Genomic DNA, 27,333 nt, shown 5'->3' with positions numbered 1-27,333 from the left:
CAGTGAAAGGTGCAGAACAGGCCAATAATCACTGCTTCCACCCTGACACAGTAATTACAGGCTGTGGAAAGGTAGCACCACTTTCAGCTATCCGATCTTAAATAGACACCAAACATACCATAACCAGCTCGGAACACCCAGAGGCACATGACTGAGAATGATCCAAGAGGCTGAATCAGAGTCGGGAGGAAAAAAAACACCAAAATATCACAAAGAGAAGAAAACAAAAGCAAAAGAAGAAAAGAAAGCCAAAATAAACTACAAGCTTAAGAGCTGTAACCCATCAAGAGCTCAACTTTGCAAACACACTGAGGTACAGTAGGGTATAGTTGTACATACAGAACGGTGAAGAAGAGATGACTCCTGCTCAGAGGGTAAAGGCAGGTTATCAGCAGGCTAGCCATTCACCATCAAGAGGAAGAAGAAAAGGAGCATGACTGCCATCAGCTCCACCACCATGGGAGGAGGACTGAACAGGTTTAGCAGATAAAGTTGGAACATGGTATGAAGACAGTCTCTAAACACAGGGCTGGACTTGGTGATGAAAATCATGACTGTAGGTTCTTCATGGACAGCAAGACTTTACACAACCAGTCGAACCTTAACACAGACTGATCTGACCAAAAGCAGTCTGTTCCAAATCAATCCAATCTAATCTGCACCAACAGGATCTAATCCAACTCAACACCACCCAGGCAAAATCAGACAGACCCAGTCCATCTCAATGCAGTTTAATCAGACGCATCACAGCCCAATCCATTCAGCACTGCCTAATCTGTCCAGACATGGCCCAACCCAATCCACAGACAAACCAAAACCATCCTGCGGCCCAATATGACCCAACAAAGCTTGATCCAAACCAATACAACTCCAAATAGTCTGGTCCAAATCAACACAATCAAATATGGACTAAGAGAGCCTACAATCTCCCAACACAGGCCAATCCATTTAATCAGAGGCAACACAGTCCAATCCATTTAATCAGAGGCAACACAGTCCAATCCATTTACTCAGACCCAACACAGTCCAATCCATTTAATCAGAGGCAGTACAGGCCAATCCATTCAACACCACCCATTTCTATCCAGACATGGGTCAGTGCAACCCAACACCACACAGTCAAACACAAAAACAGTCCAAAAATGGTCCAGTCTAAACAAACATCTCAATCCAACCCAACACAACCCTGTTGAAAACGGTAACAAAATGGTCCAGTCTAAACAATCCCAGTCTAATCCAACCCAACACTGCTTCATACAAACAAATGTCTCAATACAACCTGACACCATCCAGTCAAACACAAAATGATCTAAAATGACACCAATATGTCCCAATCCAAACAAACATGGCCAACCTTAATACAAGTCAATATTGTCCAATCCATCAGATTCAGTTTAATTAAATCCAACACAGTCCAACTGATTCAGCAATGCCAAACACATTATAGGCATTTAACAGACGCTCTTATCCAGACCAACACACAACAGGACCCTGACATACCCACAGCAATAGGCAACCTGGGGAGCAGTTGGGGGTTAGGTGCCTTGCTCAAGGGCACTTCAGTGATTCCTGCTGGTCCAGAGAACCAAACTAGCGACCTTTTGGTCCCAAAGCTGCTTCTTTAACCTTTAGGCCATGGCTTTCCCACATGAAGCAGCGTTGGGTTGAATTCAACCAAATTTGGGCTGTCTTGGGTTGGCCTGGATGGTGTTGGGTTGTATTGGGCCATGTTGGGATAGATTAGTTGGGCTTTTTACACATAGCCTAATCTGACCTAACACTGCTTGATCCAAACCAATACAGCTCAATACAAACCAACATCATCCAGTCAAACACACATTGGCCCAATAAAGCAACAGAAAAGCCCAATCTACATAAACACATTCCATTCCATCCCAACCAACATGCTTCAATACAGCAACCTGGAACACCCCAAAATGGCCCGGACTTTGCAAATGTGTTCCAGTCCAACTCAGCACCATCCAGGCAAACAGAAAATTTTAAAAAAGGCCAACTAACCTATCCCAACATGGCCCAATACAACCCAAGACCATATAATCTAACCCAAGACAGTCCAAATTTGGTCAAATCCAACCCATCACTCCTTTATACAAAGCAATACAACCCAACACCACATGGTCAACCACAATGTGGCAGCAACTTGGCCTAATCTGACCCAATACAGCTTGATTCGAACATTTATGGCCCAATCCAACCAACACCACCCAGTCAAACCCAAAGCAATCCAAAATCTACACAAACAAGGTATAATTTAAGAAGAAGAAACCTTTATTTGTCATATGCACACTTCAAGCACAGTGAAATTCATCCTCTGCATTTAACCCATCTGAAGCAGTGAACACACACACACTCACCCAGAGCAGTGGGCAGCCACACCAGAGCGCCCGGGGAGCAGTCAGGGGTTCGGTACCTCGCTCAAGGGCACCTCAGCCCAAGGCCGCCCCACGTCAACCTAACTGCATGTCTTTGGACTGTGGGGGAAACCGGAGCACCCGGAGGAAACCCACGCAGACACGGGGAGAACATGCAAACTCCACACAGAAAGGCCCCCGCCGGCCACTGGGTTCGAACCCGGAACCTTCTTGCTGTGAGGCGACCGTGCTAACCACTACACCACCGTGCCGCCCCCAAAAAATATGGAAACGCTTCACGATTATGCGTGTCATCCTTGCACCAGGGGCCATGCTAATCTTCTCTGTATCGATCCAATTTTTGTATATGTGCTGCTGTAACAAGCACAACATGGCTTTAACGTTCAACATGGCTGATCTGATCAAACAGGCCAACTGACTCCACTCAAGCTAATCTAGTCTAATCTGGCTGAATTCAAGAATTACGATCATGATCACTTAAAACAGGAACAAAACAACAACAACAAAAAAAAACAGATGTAGTATTTCAGAATTACACTGACAGCTCAAAGAGGAAAGAGTACTGTAGATCAAAAGGTACCACATTGGCACTTCAGGTCCAAAAAGCTAAAGTTACACCAACATATGCTTGACAGGACCATCTCAGTGATGCGTCTGAACCATAAAACCTGAGGTTTTTTTATCCTAAATGTCGGCTGGGAATGAGCAGCAGGGACTGAAGAGCTGTTTCGATGGCTGTTAAATGTCCTAAACAATACATCCTGTCTTACTGATTTGTGGCTAAATGCACCGGCAGTGCTAATAAACGCAGCTGGACACAGAGTCCTACTGTTTCAAGCGCAGTAAAATGTAGAAAAGGAATCAAATAAATGTGCAGACGCTGCTCACTGATTTCCTCAGAGAGACATTACTCCAAATAAATAAATAAATAAATAAATGTTCAGATATATTTCTAAATTTTATATCGAGTTTTTATCCACCAATTTCTATTACAAATATAAGAGATTATTTGTATTGTGAAGCTTTTAAAAAATATTTTCAAGAAATGAAGTAATATAAGCAATGTTCCAAATTGTCTTAATATTATTAATTTAAAATTGCATTACATTATATTCCTTTATATTGTTTTAATGATTATACTGAGATTTGATTATTTTACAGTTTTATGTTAAGTATTTTTAAATTTTATATGGTTAGTATTTTCTCTTTTTTTGTCACCACTATAATTTATGGTATATTTAAATTTGTCATTTTATTATAACTATATATTAATACTATATATACACACACACTACACAATATTTTTGTTGTTGCTATTAATCATTTTTAGATCATTCCACTTTTACCTTTTTGCTGATGTCTCATAAGGATGTATAAGCACTATATATATATATATATATATATATATATATATATATATATATATATATATATATATATATATATATATAGGGAAATCTAACCAAACACTTAGTAATTATAGCATCTAAACAAATCTAAAGTCGCAACAGAACTATGATGTAATCTCAGCAGCATATGTTTAAAATTATCACTTTTTTTGTTGTTTGGAAAAGCCAGGTTTTTTGGCTCGGGTTTATCGGTGATGAGCGGAGGCTGAGCTGCTGCATCATTTCTGCCGTTTCTTTGTTCCTTGGCTCGGCTTTATTTGCCATCTGTGTTGTCAGGAGGCAGAAACGCACAATGATGCGCTGCCATGGAAACAGGTTGTCTGGAGCGCAACCCCAAGAAACCCATCCTGCTCTCGCTCAGCAGATCCTCTGGAGCTAATGCACACTGTGGACATATTCTCCTGTCACACACACACACACAACTCATCCTGTAGCATATGATATGACTGGGATAGAAAACATGACACTCAGAGCAAGACCGTTACAGAAAGGCTTAGACAGGTGAATAAGGAATGAGAGAACACCTCATCAGTGCGCACTTCACCTGATTATCCCAAAACACCAGAGTGAACGTGTTATACAACAGTATCATCCAGAGAAACACACATCATTTAGCTTTATTACCCGTTAGCAGCTAATGACATTCTGCGACGGCTTAACGAACGACATACATGACTGGTCCTTGTTAAAAAACAAAACAGTATTACATGCAAATGCTGGCTTAAAAAAGGGAAGGGGGATGTTTGGGGTGTCCATTGGGTCACTGCCCCCAACCCCATCTCCACAAAACTAAAAGTGGGAGGGCAAGACCCCTCCCCCCTACAATTCCCAAAAGCTAGGCATGAACCCAAAACAAAACATTAAATTAATTCATTATTATAACAAATCATAGACAAGACATAACAACCTGAAAAGTGAATGAGGAATAATTTATTTCTTGAGTCTCATCCACAGCCATAACCCTCACTTTCCCCTGGATTATGACATTAATTTAAAAAAGTATTAATTTACAGTGTTAGCCAGTAGTTAGTTAGCCTACAGCTCATAAGTTCAAACATTTCAAACATGAACATGTGGAATGATTATTCGTCAACAAACAACAGTCACATGATATTTGTCCCTTAACTTAAAAGTTCTGACTGCAAAGTTGAATTCTGGGTAAAATGTTCTATTTCTGTAGCTGTTGAAGTTCCGAGATGTTTCTCTGCTCCACACACACTGTGTATCCTGTGTGTAAGTGTTTTGCCGAGATAAAAAGCGTCCCGCATTTTATGATTCTGGAGATTGCTGAAGCAAGCGAGCAACAATATCATATGACCACCGTGGGGCGTGTCTGTTTGAGCTACTTTTAACCAAAACGAGTCGGCGTGGGCGAACATGGCGGACTCGGCTCTCCCTCCAGCGGAAAAGGAAAGGAAAGCCTGCCTAGTGAGTGCACCTGCAAGATAGAGCGAGGTTAGATGACGTGTCATTTTTCTGGACAGATAACTAAATAATTCTAGCTAGCGCTTAGCTATCTTAGCCTTAGAGTGCAGGAGCTCGACTCCACAGTAGCGAGTATGGAGTTACACACCTAATGTTTTGATCTTACAGAGAAAGAAACAAGAACACAAAAGCAGGAACAGAGAAAAGATATAAATATTCGTCTTTAGTTTCACGGATCTATTCGCAAACGTCAACCACAAATTACATCCCTGGGACTCAAAACTCTCCAGAGTCACGATGTTTTCCACGTGTCGCCATCTTGGTGTGACACAGGTCCATAGTTATGCTAATTAGTTAAAGCTCCTCCCTAGCGTTCGGCTGTTTCCTGTTTCCGTAGGGCCGTACTGTTTACCTCAAGAAGGAGGAAAACGGTCCCAAAACAGAGAAAAGCGACCCTCAGGACATCAAAATGATCACATCCCATCTGTATGTTATTGTTCTTGCGGGCTAGAGGAAAATGCCATGCACAATAAAAAATTAAAAATTTCAGATGACTTTGCAGTCAGTACCTTTAATCTCAACAGATCTAAAACGTGGCTACCAGTCTGTCATCGTAGAGTTCATCCTCATGACAGTGATGAAGATCGTGACTTCAGAAGACTGTGGCCACTGTATCACAAACCTTGATGAATGAGAATGAGGATGAAACTCGCAGCAGCGTTAACGAGGCACTTCAGGATTGGACACTCATTTTATTCCTGTACAATATTTTGCCCCGCCCCCTATGAATATTTAACACAGTCAGGACTCATGGAAATGTATGCACTGTGTATTTTTAATTTGATATCAATACATCAGAAGTTTTTGCAGTGTTTCTGGGTTCATTAGCACATTAACACCTCTTTATTCTAGTTATTAATTACGTTAAATTTTTGTCGTTAAATTAGTTCTCTGCTTTGTTTCAGGTCTGTCTCACTCTCGGTCTCAGTCTGTCTCTCTGTCTGTCTGTCTCTCCCTGTTATATGTGATGTGTCCTGGGTTTGTGAAGGTGCTGCAGGAGACAGCTGTTCTTCTACATGCTGAAAATAAAAGCAGTGTGTGATGAGAAGAGAAACACGTCTGAACACATCAGTCACGCTGACAGCTGATTGGTCAAGCTGTTTGATTGACGGCTGGCCCTGAGCAGAAAACACACAGGACTAACATTAGCCAGAACAGATCGTGATTTAGGTTCCTGCTGTCACTTTGTGTTTAATTTTCAACTCGCTGTAACACACTAACCCTAACGCAACTTTACTACAATGTCGTATTAAAGCTCATTACACCACAGTGCTGCTGAATTCTGGACTCTGATTGGTCAGAAAGTGTTGATTCATTTCATACAACAGCAGCTCTGACAATAGTGCAGCTGAAAACCAGAGGTTTATTTATAATTAATGTACTCATTCTAATATGTCCTCGTTTCTGCAGTAACCGTTCGTTTACAGGGCCGTGTACGGCAGACGCCCCACAGAAATGGATTTTTAGAAAATGTTGAAATGCTGAAGTTTTGTGTAAGGAGTCATTTATTTAACTCTTTATTTACTTCAAGGAGTCTCCAGTGTCAGCGGTAAAGCTACAAGTTAGATTTAATTTGAGAACATAAATGAATCAAAAGTCTTGGCTACAGATGAGATAAGTGACTCAGGAGAATTGCTCTATTTAAATGACTCTCCTAAGTGACTCAGGAGAATCACTGTGTTTGAATGACTCTCCTAAGTGACTCAGGTGAATCATTCTTATTTAACATTCATGGAAGGAGTCTCCAGTGTCAGTGCCTTGTAACAATCTGAAGTAAAGCTGTCAAGATTTCTTACATCTTCAGGACAGACGAGTTTAGAATTTGCAACTTCAGGGTGGTAACAGCAACTGCAATTTCTCACACCACCCAATCGATGATTATTTTTCTGTAATAGCATGACACACACATTGTTTATTACTTACATAAATACTCAGGCTAAAAAGACTTACAAATTATGCATGTTTCCACATCACTACTGTAAATGTGGAGATTTAACAACAACTTGGCAATATAATGTGGGCTTGCGAAGTCTTGCCATTTTCACAATGACTTAACAAAATAAAAATGGCCGTCACTTGTTGCAGTAATATATAGAAAAAAAACATCTAACAAAAATAGAAAGCCTCCTAAACTGAATAAAATTAGAAATGGCCAAGCATTACAAAAAAATTAATTTAACATGAGACCCAGTTTGAACGACTGAGTCAGTCAGTGATTCTCCTGAGTCACTGAAGAGAATCATGTTTTTCACAACGTGCGTGTGTGTGTGTGTGTGTGTGTGTGTGTCACAGAGCCTTATTGTTTTTCTGTATATTTATCTCATGGCATGTCGTGTTGATGCTATATTTTGATTGGCTCTCGTAGCCTGTTCGCGACCTCCAAACTCACTTTCAACATGTTTGTCACCAGTGAAGAAGCTGCAAGAACAGTAATGAGACTGCAGCGGCCAAGAGACGGGTCTGTTCCATAGACGTGTGTGTGTGTGTTAATTACAGTGCCTGTCTGCTAGTTCTTCAGTTCAGTTCTATGTGGCTGATGTTCTCACACTCACACGGTCTCATTATCCACACTGACACAATGTTCAACTGAATCCGAAACCAAACCTTCGTCGAGTCGAAAACTCTGTGGGTTGATGTTTTTATTCCACGTTAAAGAGAATGTTATCACAATGCTCTGAGGAAATAATGTTTCTGCAACGTTCAGAAAACACACTCGCCTTGTGCTGAGTTAGAATGAAATTTGTGGATCTGTGTTTGAAATGAAAAGTAAGATGGATGCAAAACAATCTCACTAAACTAGCTGGAAAAACGTTTCATTAAAACGTGTTCAAACATTACAGAGTAAAATCATGAGCCATTTCACCGAGCATTAGGTTTGAGAACTGAAACTCAGTTCTAAATTAGAACCAAATCCAAAATTCCAAGTAATGGTGTAAAAAAATTAATTTTGATTCAATTCTGCGTATAACCTTAACCGTTATTATAAATAACCCTTTATTATTGCAAACAAAAGCAACATATCTGCCAGGACCTGACTACGTGATTACGCCATGCATCAATGCAACAATGTGTCCAACTGTTACGATACAAGCTAGCCTGCGTGGCTAATGTCACAACAGTGTGAATATTCAGTTAGCACTTAAAAGAATAAAGGGGTTTTTTTGGTTCTCAAAGCACTTGACCTTATTTTTGGAATGGGAAAAGGGAACCAATAAAAATCGGAAATGATAAAATTCACACGATACACAAGTCTACCAGGAACCGCCTGATACCTCAATGTTCAAGAGCTGGATGTTTACATAAAACTGTCTTAGACACAACAGTACCACGTAGATTTAAAAAAAAAAACATTCTGGAAATGTTTGTGTTTTTGATACAACTGATACTGTTGCAGAAACGTTGTCCGAACGTTTCTACATGTGATGTTGTATGTTACATCAGAACGTTCTCAGAACAACCACAAAACCTCAAAACTTAAACTAAGGTTTACAAACTTTCTAACGAGTAAAACTGCTGTGTGTTTTGCTGTAACAGGAAAATAATCAACCTCAGGGTGGTGTGATGAGGCAGAGTCACTGCTTCCACCCTGAAGTTGATTACTTGACAGAATACTTCGCCATACAATGGATGTAGCAGATGTGTTTCAATACGTGATTCCACGCCGCTTCCGGGTTTCCCTGTCCCTGCCGCTAGCCTCATATTTCTGCCAGTGTACCGATGCTCACCCGCCTACGCCCTACGATGGAGAATATCACCCGTGCGGATTCCGCATCCAGTGTGGAGTCGTCTATGAAGATTTCCAAGAGTCCAAGCCACCCGAACCCATCTGGGTGAGCTCCATCCTGACGTTCATTGCTGGACGAGCACACAGATGGGTGGAATATCTGATTTGGGTTGAACACCCATGCCTTCAAAACTCTCAGACTTTCTTTGCCATGCTCAAGTTTATCTTTGAATCATTAGTAAAGGAGGAACCCCATGAAAATTTTTGGGGAAGGGCAATCATGACAGTGGGCGACTCAATGGAGAAGGCCATCACTCTAGAGCGCCTCCTAAAGGCAACCATTCCTGTGGCTGACTCAGCTGAGGAGACCATCGCTCCGGAGCTCCCTACAGTGGCCAGCTCAGCTGAGGAGGCTGTTGCTCCAGAGCTCCCCCCAGTGGTGGATATTGAGACAGCAGAGGAGGCTGTGTCTTTTGAGCTGGTTTTTCAGCCAGAACCAGCACCTGAATTAATGCCTGAACCCGTGTCTGTATCAGAATCCATGTCTGAACCCGTGCCAGCATCTGTTCCTGTGCCAGTGTCTGCTCCTGTGCCAGAGGTGGAGCCAGAGTCAGCGCCAGTATCTGTTCCCATGCCAGAGCCTGCGTCAGGGCCCGCTCCAGTGCCAGAGCCGGTGCCTACTCCAGAGCCTACTCCCGTTCCAGAGCCAGTACCTACTCCAGAGCCAGCATCAGAGTCTATTCCAGAGCCAGCATCAGAGTCTACTCCAGAGCTAGCATCAGAACCTGAGTCAGATTCAGCACCAGAGTTGGCACCTGCACCAGCTTCAGTGCTGGTGACAGAGTTAAAGCTAGAACCTGATCCTGTTCCTGAACCGGTGTCAGAGGACATCGGAACAACCTCTGCCTCAGCCAGCCACAAAGACGTCTGCGTCGTCTTGTCACCAGGTCCTAACCCGGACCAAAGCAGTGCGCTGACAGAGCTCGAACCTGTACCTTAGCCAAGTCCAGAGTTCAAAAAAGAGAGCCAAGTCCACAGTTTGAGCTGTCTCCAGTCCAGAGTCCACGTCATCTTCAGAGCTCGAGCCCACATCCAGTCCAGAGTCCAAGTCTAGTCCCAAGGTCAAGCTTGCTCCTAGCCAAGAACCCAAGTCATGTCCAGAGCCTGAGCCTGAACCCCCACCGTATGATGGATTTTCGCTCCAGGAGGGAGCTGTCTGGGAGGGGGTTCTGTCAGTCCTGCGCGCTGTGGCGCGTGCATCTGAAGGCGTGCCTCGGGCTGCGTGCACGGCAAGTGAGCTCCAGCACACATGCCATGAACAAGGCACACCTGTTCTCAATTAGAGAACTAGGTGTTTGGCTATTTAAGGACTGCGCTGATGCAAATGCGATGCAAAGTATTATGCTACGTTAAGTGCACATTACCGAGCCTTTCTTCCCATGTTCGTGTTTTCCTGGTTTCTCAATTCTTGTTCCTGTTTCTAGTTTTCGTTCTCGTTTTGCCTCCAACATACCGTTTGTGCCTCGACCGACCCTTTGCCCGTATTCTCGTTTATGACCCTGCCTGCCGATTTGGATTGTTTGCCTTTTTGTGTTTTTGTATATATATGCACTTTATTAAACTAAACACTTCTGCACATATATCCACCTCCCTCGCATACTTGACAATTGCGCTGGTATCCTACAACTCCATTCTATTCTTCTAAGTTAATACACACTACTTCTCATTTCTATTGCATTATTATTATTACTATTATTGAAAATTTTATTCTATTCTATTATGCAATTACTACACAATTCTGTTCCAATTCTAGTTATTACATAATTCTATTCATTCTACACAACTTTATTCTATGCTACTGCACTATTACTACACAATTCCATCCATATTACAGTTATTATTTTTTTTACATAATTCTATTCTAATCCTAATTCTATTAAGTTGCTGCACAATCAATGACACTAAATCACCACATCATTCTATTCTATTGTACTCAGTTATACTGTGCTGTTGTTACACTGCTCTCCTCTTTTAACTCATTACTACATAACTCTACCTTTTCTATTCTTTTCTGCTCCATTATATTCTATTCCTATTTTTTATTAATTTCATCCTATTTCTAGTCTATTCTGTCATTGCGTAGTACAGTAGTTGTATTTTTCCTGTTAAATTAGTACAGAATTCTGTTCTATTAATTCTATAATTCTAGCTCCTTTCGCATAATTATTTGTTGTTATTACACAATTATATTCAACTTAATCTCATAATTCTATTTCATTCCATTCCATGCTGTCAGTATGTTATATAACATGATAATACGTAATGTAATTCATTACCTGGCCCTATTGAGTTATTGAGTTATTAGTATATAATTCTAATTTTATTCAATTCTATGCAAAATCATTTTTATACAATTCTATTACCTGAGATTTTATTACACGATTCTCTTGTGCTAAGTAATTACATAATTCTATTCCATTCCACCGTGTGTGTGTGTGTGTGTGTGTGTGTGTGTGTGTGTGTGTGTGTGTGTGTGTGTGTGTGTGTGAGAGAGAGAGTATAATGAAGGTTCTCTCTGACTAGAACGTGATGGTGGCTATTAGCACCAGCAGGGACTGAGCTCTCGGCTTCCTTTACTTGCTGCTCGTAGCTCCAACGCCGCATTAGCATTTAAATAAACCGAGTCCTGAAGCGGACGATAACAGGCTTCACGACAGGAGCAACGGCCCACTTCCCCGCCCACACAGAGTGGTTCCACAATCAGGCCTCTCCACCCAGCTGCACACTGAGCTAATCCCCACTTCCTACACACACACACACACACACACACACACACACACACACACACACACACACACAAGGTGGATCAACAAGACGGGAAACAAGCACAAGCATGAAAGAATGCAAGAGGAGGGATGAGATTGTGTGCGTGTGTGTGTGTGTGTGTGTGTGTGTGTGTGTGTGTGTGTGTTTTAAATTTACATGTAACATTCAAACACCTGAATATCTGATCTGAGGTATAAAATATGTAGCTTAGATAAACACGATAGAGACATTGTGAGTAATGGTGTAGTGAGTGTGCTCTCTGTGTGGGTGGTACGGTGGTGTAGTGGTGATCACTGTTGCCTCACAGCAAGAAGGCTCTGGGTTCGAACCTCACGACCGACGGGGGTCTGAAAACTCTGCTCCAGTTAAAATGACATGTGCATCAAGAAGGTCCACATGGCAGCGACCCCACACACATACATGGGACAAGCTGGAAAAAGTGAGTGAGCGAGTGTGTGGGCTCACCCTGACCGAGGTACGGGAGGGGCTCAGAGTCGAGCCGCTGCTCCTCCACATTGAACGGAGCCAGCTGAGGTGGTTCAAGCACCTTCCAGGCACATCCAACCACGAGAAGACCCTGGAAAAGACCCACTACACATATCTCTCAGCTGGCCTGGGGATGCCTCGGTGTCCCCCAGAAGAGCTGGAGGAGGCGGACGGGGAGAACGACGCCTGCACATCTCTGCTTAAATACCAAACTCGGATAAGCAGCAGATGGATAAATCGATTAAAAATATACACTCTTACACACACTCAGCTGTTCTTGAGTCAGATGAACATGTTGAAAACATGAGACACACTCAGGTGAGACACACTCAGGTGAGACACACTCAGGTGAGACACACTCAGGTGATGACCAAATTTTTATCATCTGTTTTATCTGTTATTATTTTTCTGATTTGTTCTCAAAGTGTCGATCCAAGCTTTATGAATACAAATGTTAATATGGATCACAGCAATAAAGCAATCTCTCAGTTTAACTGAATTGGGAGAGAGAGAGAGAGAGAGAGAGAGAGAGAGAGAGAGAGAGAGAGAAGGCAGATTGATGACTCTCTTCTTCATCTCATTGGTTCTCCAGCCTGGGGTCTCAATATTCACTCACAAGATGAAATGGTTAATTAGCTGTGTGTCTCACTTTCACTCTCAGTCTCACATTCTCACTCACTCTCAGTCTTACTCTCACTCAGACGCACTCTCACTCTCAGTCTTACTCTCAGACACACTCTCACTCAGACACACTCTCACTCAGACACACTCTCGCTCTCAGTCTTACTCTCAGACACACTCTCACTCAGACGCACTCTCACTCAGACGCACTCCCACTCTCAGTCTTACACCCAGACGCACTCTCACTCAGACGCACTCTCACTCAGACACACTCTCACTCAGACACACTCTCACTCTCAGTCTTACACTCAGACGCACTCTCACTCAGACGCACTCTCAGACGCACTCTCACTCAGACGCACTCTCACTCTCAGTCTTACACCCAGACGCACTCTCACTCTCAGACGCACTCTCACTCTCAGTCTTACACTCAGACGCACTCTCACTCAGACGCACTCTCACTCTCAGTCTTACACCCAGATGCACTCTCACTCAGATGCACTCTCACTCTCAGTCTTACACTCAGACGCACTCTCACTCAGACGCACTCTCAGACGCACTCTCACTCAGACGCACTCTCACTCTCAGTATTACACTCAGACGCACTCTCACTCAGATGCACTCTCACTCAGATGCACTCTCACTCAGACGCACTCTCACTCTCAGTCTTACACTCAGACGCACTCTCACTCAGATGCACTCTCACTCAGATGTACTCTCACTCTCAGTCTTACTCTCAGACGCACTCTCACTCAGATGCACTCTCACTCAGACGCACTCTCACTGTCAGTCTTACACTCAGACACACTCTCACTCAGACGCACTCTCACTCAGACGCACTCTCACTCTCAGTCTTACACTCAGACGCACTCTCACTCTCAGTCTTACACTCAGACGCACTCTCATTCAGACGCACTCTCACTCTCAGACGCACTCTCACTCTCAGACACACTCTCACTCAGACGCACTCTCACTCTCAGTCTTACACTCAGACGCACTCTCACTCAGATGCACTCTCACTCAGATGTACTCTCACTCTCAGTCTTACTCTCAGACGCACTCTCACTCAGACGCACTCTCACTCTCAGTCTTACACTCAGACGCACTCTCACTCAGACGCACTCTCACTCAGACGTACTCTCACTCTCAGTCTTACACTCAGATGCACTCTCACTCAGACGCACTCTCACTCTCAGTCTTACACTCAGACGCACTCTCACTCAGACGCACTCTCACTCTCAGACGCACTCTCACTCAGACGCACTCTCACTCTCAGACGCACTCTCACTCAGATGCACTCTCACTCTCAGTCTTACACTCAGACGCACTCTCACTCAGACGCACTCTCACTCTCAGTCTTACACTCAGATGCACTCTCACTCAGGCGCACTCTCACTCTCAGTCTTATGTTCAGACGCACTCTCACTCAGACGCACTCTCACTCTCAGTCTTACACTCAGATGCACTCTCACTCAGGCACACTCTCACTCTCAGTCTTATGTTCAGACGCACTCTCACTCAGACGCACTCTCACTCTCAGTCTTACACTCAGACGCACTCTCACTCAGACGCACTCTCACTCTCAGTCTTACACTCAGACGCACTCTCACTCAGGTGCACTCTCACTCTCAGTCTTACACTCAGACGCACTCTCACTCAGACGCACTCTCACTCTCAGTCTTACACTCAGATGCACTCTCACTCAGGCGCACTCTCACTCTCAGTCTTATGTTCAGACGCACTCTCACTCAGACACACTCTCACTCTCAGTCTTACACTCAGACGCACTCTCACTCAGACACACTCTCACTCTCAGTCTTACACTCAGATGCACTCTCACTCAGGTGCACTCTCACTCTCAGTCTTATGCTCAGACGCACTCTCACTCAGGCGCACTCTCACTCTCAGTCTTACGCTCAGACGCACTCTCACTCAGGCGCACTCTCACTCTCAGTCTTACGCTCAGATGCACTCTCACTCAGGCGCACTCTCACTCTCAGTCTTACGCTCAGACGCACTCTCACTCAGACGCATTCTCACTCTCAGTCTTACACTCAGACGCACTCTCACTCAGACGCACTCTCAGTCTTACACTCCGATGCACTCTCACTCAGGCGCACTCTCACTCTCAGTCTTATGTTCAGATGCACTCTCACTCTCAGTCTTACACTCAGACGCACTCTCACTCAGACACACTCTCACTCTCAGTCTTACACTCAGATGCACTCTCACTCAGGTGCACTCTCACTCTCAGTCTTATGCTCAGACGCACTCTCACTCAGGCGCACTCTCACTCTCAGTCTTACACTCAGACGCACTCTCACTCAGACGCACTCTCACTCTCAGACGCACTCTCACTCAGACGCACTCTCACTCTCAGTCTTATGCTCAGACGCACTCTCACTCAGGTGCACTCTCACTCTCAGTCTTACGCTCAGACGCACTCTCACTCAGACGCACTCTCACTCTCAGACGCACTCTCACTCAGACGCACTCTCACTCTCAGACGCACTCTCACTCAGGTGCACTCTCACTCTCAGTCTTATGCTCAGACGCACTCTCACTCAGGTGCACTCTCACTCTCAGTCTTATGCTCAGACGCACTCTCACTCAGACGCACTCTCACTCTCAGTCTTACACTCAGACGCACTCTCACTCAGACACACTCTCACTCTCAGTTTTACACTCAGATGCACTCTCACTCAGGTGCACTCTCACTCTCAGTCTTATGCTCAGACACACTCTCACTCAGGCGCACTCTCACTCTCAGTCTTACGCTCAGACGCACTCTCACTCAGGCGCACTCTCACTCTCAGTCTTACGCTCAGACGCACTCTCACTCAGACGCACTCTCACTCTCAGTCTTACGCTCAGACGCACTCTCACTCAGACGCACTCTCACTCTCAGTCTTACACTCAGATGCACTCTCACTCAGGCGCACTCTCACTCACAGTCTTACGCTCAGACGCACTCTCACTCAGACGCACTCTCACTCAGGTGCACTCTCACTCTCAGTCTTATGCTCAGACGCACTCTCACTCAGGTGCACTCTCACTCTCAGTCTTATGCTCAGACGCACTCTCACTCAGACGCACTCTCACTCTCAGTCTTACACTCAGACGCACTCTCACTCAGACACACTCTCACTCTCAGTTTTACACTCAGATGCACTCTCACTCAGGTGCACTCTCACTCTCAGTCTTATGCTCAGACACACTCTCACTCAGGCGCACTCTCACTCTCAGTCTTACGCTCAGACGCACTCTCACTCAGGCGCACTCTCACTCTCAGTCTTACGCTCAGACGCACTCTCACTCAGACGCACTCTCACTCTCAGTCTTACGCTCAGACGCACTCTCACTCAGACGCACTCTCACTCTCAGTCTTACACTCAGATGCACTCTCACTCAGGCGCACTCTCACTCACAGTCTTACGCTCAGACGCACTCTCACTCAGACGCACTCTCACTCAGACGCACTCTCACTCAGACGCACTCTCACTCAGACGCACTCTCACTCTCAGACGCACTTTCACTCTCAGATGCACTTTCACTCTCAGTCTCACTCTCACTCTCAGACGCACTCTCACTCTCAGACGTACTGCATGCTTTTGTATTTAAATATTTCAGTTACATGTATTTCTGCTCAGGAGGGTGGGAAAGATATACATGTTATTTACCAGCTGGGAGGTCCGTATCGTGGAATACCGTGACAAGGTCTTGAAAGTACTGAGCGAGGCCCTCTGGGCCGAGGTCAGTATTCAAGGCCGAGGTCACGGTATTTCACCATACGGACCGACCTTAAGCTGGTAAATAATATATTTATTTTTTTCTTTACCAAATTCTAACAGAAAATGAGAGCGCACGAAAGGGAAAACCGAGCCGAGCCGCCATTTTGAATCCTCATTCACGGCTGTAATGCAAATGGCTTCCTCCTCGGTATATAAGTGCACTTCCATGGCAGGAAAAAAAACCCTACATTTTGCCGCCTATGTAGTCCCCTATTTATACAAAACTGAGTCATTCAGGATTCAGCCATGTTTTTGCTCGGCGTTAGCAACAGTTAGAGGTTTTTAGCTTTCTCCTGAAATGTTTTCTTTTATTTCGTCTTCCTCAGGGTAGTAAAACTCGCTTTCACTGTGAACACTGTCGTTATCACTATCCATGCTGTAAAATTAATGCTATTCTCCTGAGAAATGCGAAAATAAATGTTGACAAAAAATGCTACTATGTTGTTTGTTGTTGTGAACAAGCGAGTCGCCAGAGGTCCGTAACCGGGGTCCACAACATAGGATACGGACCCGCTCGCCAGCCAGTCAGAGTGCAGGATTTGATGGAAACTGGACCGCGAAAAAAATAAATACAAATATCTCACTCTTTCTCTCACTGTCCATCTCTCTCTCTCTCTCTCTCTCTCTCTCTCTCTCTAATAAGCAGGAGCAGATCCGGCGCTCGTTAATAATTAAAGAAAACTGGAACCATGTAAAATTCTCTAAGAAGCCAAGCAGCTCATTGCACTTTGTACTGAATGCTGTGAAGGAGATAAAAAAATACTGTGTGTGTGTGTGTGTGTGTGTGTGTGTGTGTGTGTGTGTGTGACATACTTTCCTTTAAAATAGAATTAAACATCAAGGCTGGTCAATTAGGAATGTCATTTACTGTATTACATTAAATATTTATTACAGACACGGAGCAGAAAAATCAGTCTCACACTCAGTGTTTTACTCTCTCTCTCTCTCTCTCTCTCTCTCTCTCTCTCTCTCTCACACACTCTCTCACACACACACACTCACACTCTCTCACACACTCTCTCTCTCACACACACACACTCTCTCTCTCTCTCTCTCTCACACACACACACTCTCACACACACTCTCTCTCTCTCTCTCTCTCTCACACACACTCTCTCTCTCTCTCTCTCTCTCTCACACACACACACTCTCTCTCTCTTCTGGTGAAGGTGATCATCTGTAAGCTAATTTTCGTACTGAGTAAAGCCAACATAGGTTTCCTGATCCAATAAAATGACCATAATTGCATTTTATTCTGGTTCTGACCCACATTCCAGCTTTTACTTTAATAATCTTTACTCGTTTATTCAGAACTCGCTTGTTTCTGAAGGCAGGATCTGACAGAGTGGTGTTATAAATGTTGTGAGCGATATGACACAAATATATCATATCATGATTCTCAAAGATATTTTAATGATACACAACATGTATCACGATAAACAAACAAATAACTTTCCAGTCATTCAGAAAATCAGATTTCCAGATTTCTGGGTTCAACATCGTTGATTTTTATCCTCTAACAGCATGACCCTAAGAGTCTTATTCCTTACTTACATACAGTAACTGGCACATTTTAGCTACTTTAAGTTACTTTCATCCAAAACAAGGCAACATCAGCGTCAGATTCTCTAATACAGGGGTTTTCAAAGTGTGGGAGAGTCGGCCCCCCCCTCAGAGAGCAAATAAACAACAGCGCCCCCTCACAATTTTTGTTGTTGTTATACTTAATGTTCCATTCGTATTTTTAAAAAAATGGTTGTTGTACACAATTTTATTTTTTTCTTTTACACATTTTAAACATCTGTGCTTTTCTTTTTAAAACATCTTGTTTTACACATTTTAAACATCTCATAGCATCGTTAGCTAGCACCTCTTGGCAGACAACACACTGTGGCAGTGGAGCATCTTCAGATCCAGTCCATGAAAATCCAAACTTTAAATAATCGTGGTCATACTTCCTTCTTTTTTCAGTCCCCCCAGGATTCCGCGGGCCTTTTTTGTGATTGTTGCGGGCTAAAATGTCTGATGTTGCGGGGTTTTTTCAAAAAATTGCGATGAAAGTTGCGGTGTTTTTTAGGTTTTTGTTGCGATTACATTGCAGGAGGAAGTGAAAGTTGCGAGAAATTGTTGCGATTTTCTCTTTTTGTGATTAAAATTGAGTGATATGTTAAATATTAAGTTATTACTGAAAAACTATTGATTAAAAAAACAAAGACACTGAGAAATGGTCCTATAAACAACTTTACCAATATAAAAGATTACCAGGACTACAAAAATGCAGAAAAATAGGCTTTACTTATCCAAATGCACCTGTTGGTTCAAAAGTTAAAGTGCAGAGAACCTCACAGCACAACATGAAGTTACCTTAAAATATAATATAAATGCCTCAGCTTTCATGTAAGAAAAAAAAAACTATTAATACTAGTACTGTGTGCAGGCAGTCTCTCCTGAAGACTAAATTAAACAATAATTATAAACTAATAAAATAAATGGCTCAGGCTTCATAGAAGAAAAAAACAATTTGAACAGAATCTCACAGTATGATACTGAAGCTGCCTAAACAATGGAAAATAAAATACCATTTTCGTAAAAATGTTGGCATCCATTAATTTCTTGTATTAAGTAAAAAATAATGTAAAGTGCACATAGTCCTTCACTGTAAACATAACACACTTTCAGTAACAGAATTTAAGCCTACATAAACACTGACTCGCACATCATGCAGTGTTGCCAGATACTGCTGACGTTTTCCAGTCCAAAATATGTTCAAAACCCACCAAAATGCACTTAAAACCCCCCAATCTGGCAACACTGCGCACATGCTGCTTCTCTTGAACGTATACACGGAAGTAAGGCGGAAGGTAGTTTGTCGACGTCACCTCAAGACGACGCCAACGATTGGTCAAATTTGCGGGAAAGTTGCGGTGATTGGATATAATTGCAACACCGCCCTGAATTCGCGGGGATTGGTTGAATTTGCGTTGAAATTGCAAATTGCAACATCACGAAATCCTGGAGGGTCTGGTTTTTTGCTTGGCCCAGACTCTGTCTCCTCACTCACTGTAGCTTTAGGTACTAAAAATCGATCCATTTTGTCTCTGGTAAAGGCTAGCTGAAGTTTGCTAAATGCCCGCAATAATAACTTATTCTGGTTCATGTTTCCTCACGTTACGCCCCCCCCCCCGAAGAACTCTGGCGCCCCCCAGGGGAGACGCGCCCCACACTTTGAAAAGCCCTGCTCTAATATATTCATGATCTGACATCCAAATGACATCAACGCAAAAACGACATCACAATGTCAAAGCATCTGAACATCAAGCTAACATTAGTGACTCATCACACTGTAACAAAACGCACAACTCACAGCTGTCTGTTGTCATGGTAACCACCGCAATCATACCAGCATTAAATGAAACAGCGTTAAACTCACCCGCTGAGCACCACGATGAAGTCCATGACGTTCCAGCCGTTCCTCAGGTACGATCCTTTATGGAACACGAATCCCAGCGCCACGATCTTTATCCCCGCCTCAAAGCAGAACATCCCGATGAAGTACGGCTCGGTTTTCTCCTGAACCACAATACGGTAAGAGGAAGGAGAGATCCATCAGGATCCAACATCACCATGCCGAGTCACAATCACGTAAAATCAACTGATAAATCACACAATGTTTTATTCATGAATTAAAATGCATTTAAATTTGTCAAATAAACTTAAAATATTCAGCAAAACATTCATTAAAAATCCTAATACAATAAAACTGATCATTATTTTAGAGAATCGTCTGTTTAGTTTGTTGAATGGTTTACTAATTATTATGCATCGTTTATTAATTAAAAGGCGGGACCAAAACGACAGCCAATCACTTTACAGAGAAGCTCTGATTGGTCAAGACTGAATTTCATAATCTGTAAATTTCCATTAATAAGTTTCAGCAAATAATATCCGTGTGTGTGTGTGTGTGTGTGTGTGTGTGTGTAAACTCCCTGAGACACCTGTTGTAAGCCAAATTAAATCTGTCTCATTCTCATAGTATAAGCCCTGATGGGAATTCCAGAGAAAGTGTATGTGCCTGTAGCTGAGCGTGCGTGTGTGTGTGTGTGTGTGTGTGACAGCAGACAGACAGTGTGTGCTACGCCAAAGGTAAAAACTGCGTTCATCATTCATATCCATGTTGATGTGAAATGTGTGGGCGAAGGGTCACGCTGCCACTCAGCACTGAGAGATGACTCACTCACACACACACACACACACACAAGAAGCATGTAAATTGTGAATTAAAGGGAATTCCACGCATCTTCTCATCTTTGAGCCAGCATTTTGATGAGTTTAAGTGAATGAGCTCACACACACACACACACAGCTATCAGTAAGGTTCATAGCTATATATATATATATATATATATATCATCTCATCATCTCTAGCCGCTTTATCCTTCTACAGGGTCGCAGGCGAGCTGGATCCTATCCCAGCTGACTACGGGCGAAAGGCGGGGTACACCCTGGACAAGTCGCCAGGTCATCACAGGGCTGACACATAGACACAGACAACCATTCACACTCACATTCACACCTACGCTCAATTTAGAGTCACCAGTTAACCTAACCTGCATGTCTTTGGACTGTGGGGGAAACCGGAGCACCCGGAGGAAACCCACGCGGACACGGGGAGAACATGCAAACTCCGCACAGAAAGGCCCTCGCCGGCCCCGGGGCTCGAACCCAGGACCTTCTTGCTGTGAGGCGACAGCGCTAACCACTACACCACCGTGCTGCCCCATATATATATATATATATATATATATATATATTTATTTATTTAAACGTTTGTATATTATATTATTCTGTTTTATTTTATTTTATTTGGGGCCAAGTGGTGAAGCTGTGTAGGCATCCATTGTGTGTCTACCTTTTCTTTATCTTCATCTTCTCCTGGTGAGGGTGTCTCTGTCGTTCCATAGAATCATAGAGTCAAAAGTTTCAAGTTTCCTGTTTGAAACCCTGAGTGCTCTAGCGCCACCAACAGGTCAACTTTGGAAAAGAGTTTAAGCATGTAACTTTTGACCTCGATGCCTGATTTTCAAAATTCAAGTATGATTGGATCCCTTGACTCAGTCCAAGTTCAACACATTCCAGGACATCAATTTCCACCATATTGAATTTTCTACCATTTGGATTTTATCAAGAATGCTTAAAAGTTTTCACAGATCACAAATTTTATCTAAACTTCTAAATATTTGGCAGAGATGATCTTCCAACCAAGCCTCACAAAACTTATTTATTTGGTTTTGATTTGCCAAAGTGTTCATCCATTACAGCCAATCAAATCAGTAGTGAAGCTGCCAAACAGGAAGTGAGGTCATATCTCAGCAGCGCTTTGATGTATCAAAACAAAACTTGGTATATGGACTCAGGAGGAAACAAAAATGCATTTTGGTTCATAAGTGTTGCTGAGTTTGCCTTAAATATAATTATTGTGTCTGGTGATACTGTATGAGGTCCCAAGGGGAAGACATGGCAATTCGTCACGTCAATACCACTGATCCAGCCGCCATATTGGATTTTAACAAAAGGTTAAAAATTTTCCACAAATTTTGTCCAATCATCAGCAAATTTGGTAAAGATGATCTTCAGATAAAGTCTCACAAAACTTATCAGATGGATTTTTTATTTTCAAAACCATTTTTCCATTACAGCCTGAATGAAGCGAGCTCATATCTCAGAAAATCTCTGGCCAATTGTCATGAACCTTCCTGTGAGTGCATACAGCCATTTTCTTTACCAACAAACATGTTTCCATGGCAATTGTGCCCTGCTGGGGCTGCTTGGCCCCCCCATCACTGCTTGCAGCTATTTATTATTATTATTAGTAGTAGTAGTACTATTGAACACATACTAGTTAAAACTTTTATGTCGAAGCATAGCCTGACTCCGCCCACTATTTTACAGTTTTAAGGACAAAATGCACCAAACTGCATATTCATTAAGACAAACACACAAAGCCGATGTGTCATTTTGCTTATTCCATAAGACACAATCCTCTGTAAACCCTGTTACATCAATGAGTGTGTGTGTGTGTGTGTGTGGGGGGGGGGGGGGTTTATGAAGTTTGCACGTCATTTTGAGAACATTCTTTTTTAAGCTTCTTCCAGCAGCAGACAAAGTGGAGGTGAAGAGAATCACAACACTGCGGTAGTGTTGCTTCGCTTACAGACACCATGTGGGACACCCCTGCTTCACTCTGTGTGTGTGTGTGTGTGTGTGTGTGTGTGTGTGTGTGTGTGTGTGTGTGTGTGTTCTCACCAGCCTCTTTGACATTGGCGTCTTGTCCTCTCCAGGTAAATGCTGCTCCAGAGCCAAAACGATGCAGTTAGCGATGATGGTGGCTAAGATCATGTACTCGAACGGCGTGAGGAAGAGAAGTTAAGGGAAATACCGTATAACATACTGAAAACCATCTCTCACACACACACACACACACACACACACACACACACAGATCTATCTCTAGAACAGAAACAATGGTGATGAAAAATGCAAAGTCCTTAATTCAGTCAGATTATCACTTCATTAGCTGTAATAAATAACAGCACAATAAAAATCTGTTATAGAATACCGCGGGAAATCTAGATCTTTCTGCTTCATTACAGTCTTGAAGGTTTACAGTAGGACAGATGGCGTTAGTCATAAAAGATTTAACAGGTAAAAGTGGCAGGAAGTGAAAGGTGTGGTGTGCAGAAGTTCACACGCTTTAAATAAGAGACTCATGTGTTTCTGTTACACTCTAAGACTCTCCAGAGGGCGTGGCCTGAGTAGGCTTGAGTGATATATCAATATCATCGTCCCTACATGATATTACACCACCACGATATCTGAAACTTAAAGCATATACGCAGAGCCATGGCCTCACTTTCATTTATAAATGCCTTGAGACCTCAAGAATGGCACAGGAAGAGTTTTAAGCATTAACAATAAATCTCCTCTCATCTCATTATCTGTAGCCGCTTTATCCTGTTCTACAGGGTCGCAGGCGAGCTGGAGCCTATCCCAGCTGACTACGGGCGAAAGGCGGGGTTCACCCTGGACAAGTCGCCAGGTCATCACAGGGCTGACACATAGACACAGACAACCATTCACACTCACATTCACACCTACGCTCAATTTAGAGTCACCAGTTAACCTAACCTGCATGTCTTTGGACTGTGGGGGAAACCGGAGCACCCGGAGGAAACCCACGCGGACACGGGGAGAACATGCAAACTCCACACAGAAAGGCCCTCGCCGGCCACGGGGCTCGAACCCGGACCTTCTTGCTGTGAGGCGACAGCGCTAACCACTACACCACCGAGGTTAACTGGTGACTCTAAATTGAGCGTAGGTGTGAACGTGAGTGTGAATGGTTGTCTGTGTCTATGTGTCAGCCCTGTGATGACCTGGCGACTTGTCCAGGGTGAACCCCGCCTTTCGCCCGTAGTCAGCTGGGGTGGGCTCCAGCTTGTCTGCGACCCTGTAGAGGGATGGAGCGGCTGGAGATAATGAGATGAGGTGAGATGAGATATAGGTAGCGGTGTGAGTGAATGACCTTGACGTCCGTAATGTCACAGCAGGAAGTCTATCGGTCTCATCACCATTTCCGCTAGACTAAAACACAGAGCTGACTGCAACTCCGATCCTCCATTTTGAGCTAATTTATCGCCATGCCACGTAGATGTGTTGCTGGCCGGTGCAGCAACACGACAGAAGGTGGATTTAAGTTGCATTTGTGGTCCCACAATGTTCAAACTGCAAAGATTTGGACGCGTTTTGCGAGAAGTTCATGGGCACATTGGGCACCTACAAAGTGGTCTCTCCTCTGCTCTGCACATTTTAGTGAAGACTCGTACAAGACCTCTGATCTGTTGAGGAGCGTTGGCTATAAGCCCAGATTGAAAGAGGGTGCAGTACCAACAATTAAAGAAAACTACAAGAAAATGAAAGTATTTATTGCATTTATTATTCTTTTTAAAAAGGAAAGTAAGTTCAGTTGCACCAGTTCACCCAGAGTGTGAGCCGAGGGTTGTTGGTAAAACCCGGGATTGAACGGGACGGGACATACCGCTTGGGCAGTGACCTCCCCGCGGTTGTTGCTAAAACTGGTGACGTTCTCTTCCGTCCCGGGTTTTAGTAATTGCCTGAGCCCAGCAGTAATGGTGGAATACACAGTATGGAGAAAATGAGTGGAGCAGCCGTCTTATTTCTAAACTGGATATTGCTGCCATCTCGCCCTTACGTGGAAGAAGCGAATGGAGAACTGAACGAACAACTGAAAGTCAGATTGTTTCAAAACAATCAGCCACAAGATCGGCCTTCGAGAAGCGAGAACACAGACGGGTAAGCTCCGACTCTCATTTGGATACAAAACAACAAAAACACGTTGTTTACCTGCGTTTAGATTAATCCATGTAACTTGTATTGTGTGTTTAAGTTAGCGGTCTAAGATTATTTAATTTGCTTCAGAATGTGATTGTCTCAGTTCATCTGATTATTTAATGAGCCTTTTACGTTTTATCAGTGAAAATGCATGCATGTACATGTATGTTGCATAAGTTATAGCACCCATCCTGTTTTAATGAGAGTCAACCCACAATCAGTGAAGTCAAATCAGTCTTAGTTGAGCGAGTCGGTAAAGGTGTTTCTTACTTTCACCATAAATTGTTATTTATATGACTTTGGTCTATAGCTGTAAAAGGACTCGGCCTTAAAACCGGTTCCCGCTGTGACGTCACGCGCTCAGGGCTGGCTGGCTCAGCGGGGCGGCTCCAATCACAACTTTGCGGTCGATTTTAACTCTCAAAAATATATATTTTATTCCCATTTATGCAGCATACAAGAGTCAAGGATGGAGATACTATCCACTCAGAAATTTAGTTTAAAATAAAGATTCTGCGTATCTGCTTTAACATCAGAGGACTCTTGTACGACTTATCACTCACAGATAGCACAAAACAGCAGCCTTCTTTTACTCCACAATCACACTCAAGCTGAAAGGATGAAATGATGAAAAAAGATTAAATGACCTGCGCAGGTGTTTTGAACTCTCAAATTTTAACTGACACCAGCTGGAAGAGGGTGTGAGAGAGACAGGTAAACAGTGAGACACATTAACAGAGCAGTGAGACATAAATAGTGAGATGGAAAAAAAATTCAGGACATTAACAGTGAGATAGATTAATAGTGAGACAGGTAAACAGGTAGACAGGTAAACAGTGAGAAAGATTAAGAGTTAGACAGATTAACAGTGAGATAGATTAATAATGAGACAGGTCAACAGTGAGACAGATTAATAGTGAGACAGGTAAACAGTGAGAAAGATTAAGAGTTAGACAGATTAACAGTGAGACAGGTAAACAGTGAGACAGGTAAACAGTGAGACAGGTCAATAGTGAGACAGATTAATAGTGAGACAGGTAAACAGTGAGAAAGATTAAGAGTTAGACAGATTAACAGTGAGACAGGTAAACAGTGAGACAGGTCAATAGTGAGACAGATTAATAGTGAGACAGATTAATAGTGAGACAGGTAAACAGTGAGACAGGTCAATAGTGAGACAGGTCAATAGTGAGACAGATTAACAGTTGGACAGATTTAGAGTGAGAGATTGTGAGACAGGTAAACAGTGAGACAGGACAGAACAGCGAGAGCTCTAGGATCGTCTTAAACATTTTGGAGAGAGACAGACAGAGTGGTATCCGTGGCAACAGGCTCTCACCCCCGTCCATTATTAACGTAATGACATCACACTGGCCTAAAAATAGAATTTGGGAAAAGATAAAAGGAAGAGAGAGAGAGAGAGAGAGAGAGAGAGAGAGAGAGAGAGAGAGGTGTGTGTTAATCAGCTGCTGTTGAATATTCTAGGGCTTCACATGATGACATCATCAAAAGAGCACCAGCCAATCAGGCGCACTCACACACTCCGGTTCTCCCCTTCATTATATGTTCTGTTTATCCACTTCACGGGTTCTCAGGTTCTACACCTCACATTCACTGCACTGTGCATGTGTGTGTGTGTGTGTGTGTGTGTGTGTGTTCAGCTTTCTGGGTTCCATTTCTGTATAATCAACACAAACACAAAGGTGTAAACACACAGGTGCATGGAAGCACTTTTAGAGCCAAACTCAGGAACCTAGAACCACACTGAGAAATCACATCCTGAAATAACACTATATTCTGCGGTGACAGGAATGACTCGAGGCAAATCAGGCATTCCACAAAACCCCAGTTATGATTCTAGTAACACACAGAGGGTTCTAGAACTGCAGTGATAATTCTAGAGCTCTACAGTTACTGCAACTTTAACAACTCTAGAGCCTGGCACTGAGGATTATAAAGCCACACTGAGTGTTCTAGAGTCACATAAAGGACTCCAGAGCCACACAGGGTATTTTAAAATTACACTGATCCTGACGATTCCAGAACTGCAGTGAGGATTCCAGACCTGCAGTGAGGATTCCAGACCTAGCCTGGAAGCAACGATTTCAGACTCACAGTCAGGTTTCCAGAACTGCAATGAGGATTCTAGAACCCCAGTAAGGATTGTAGATCTGTAGTGACTTTAGAAC

At 43.3% G+C, this 27,333-nt stretch overlaps 1 protein-coding gene and 1 non-coding gene across 2 annotated transcripts in view; both read right to left on the bottom strand.

Moving 5' to 3' along the window:
- LOC132893465 (voltage-dependent R-type calcium channel subunit alpha-1E) overlaps nucleotides 1-27,333 on the bottom strand; it is a 177,647-nt gene that overhangs the window by 72,273 nt on the left and 78,041 nt on the right. Inside the window, exons 3-4 of the mRNA XM_060932628.1 lie at nucleotides 23,039-23,144; nucleotides 20,166-20,305 (exon numbers count right to left, since the gene is read on the bottom strand). Of these exons, the coding sequence (XP_060788611.1) occupies nucleotides 20,166-20,305; nucleotides 23,039-23,144 (246 nt within the window). The remainder of the gene's footprint in view (nucleotides 1-20,165; nucleotides 20,306-23,038; nucleotides 23,145-27,333) is intronic.
- LOC132893577 (U6 spliceosomal RNA) lies at nucleotides 2,653-2,760 on the bottom strand. The gene has a single exon (XR_009655573.1). It is a non-coding gene; the product is annotated as a U6 spliceosomal RNA (small nuclear RNA).

The sequence above is a fragment of the Neoarius graeffei genome, chromosome 10, assembly GCF_027579695.1.
Source record: "Neoarius graeffei isolate fNeoGra1 chromosome 10, fNeoGra1.pri, whole genome shotgun sequence".
Taxonomy (NCBI): domain Eukaryota; kingdom Metazoa; phylum Chordata; class Actinopteri; order Siluriformes; family Ariidae; genus Neoarius; species Neoarius graeffei.
Note: the sequence above shows the minus strand (reverse complement) of the source record. Positions and strands in the feature narration are given on the sequence as shown.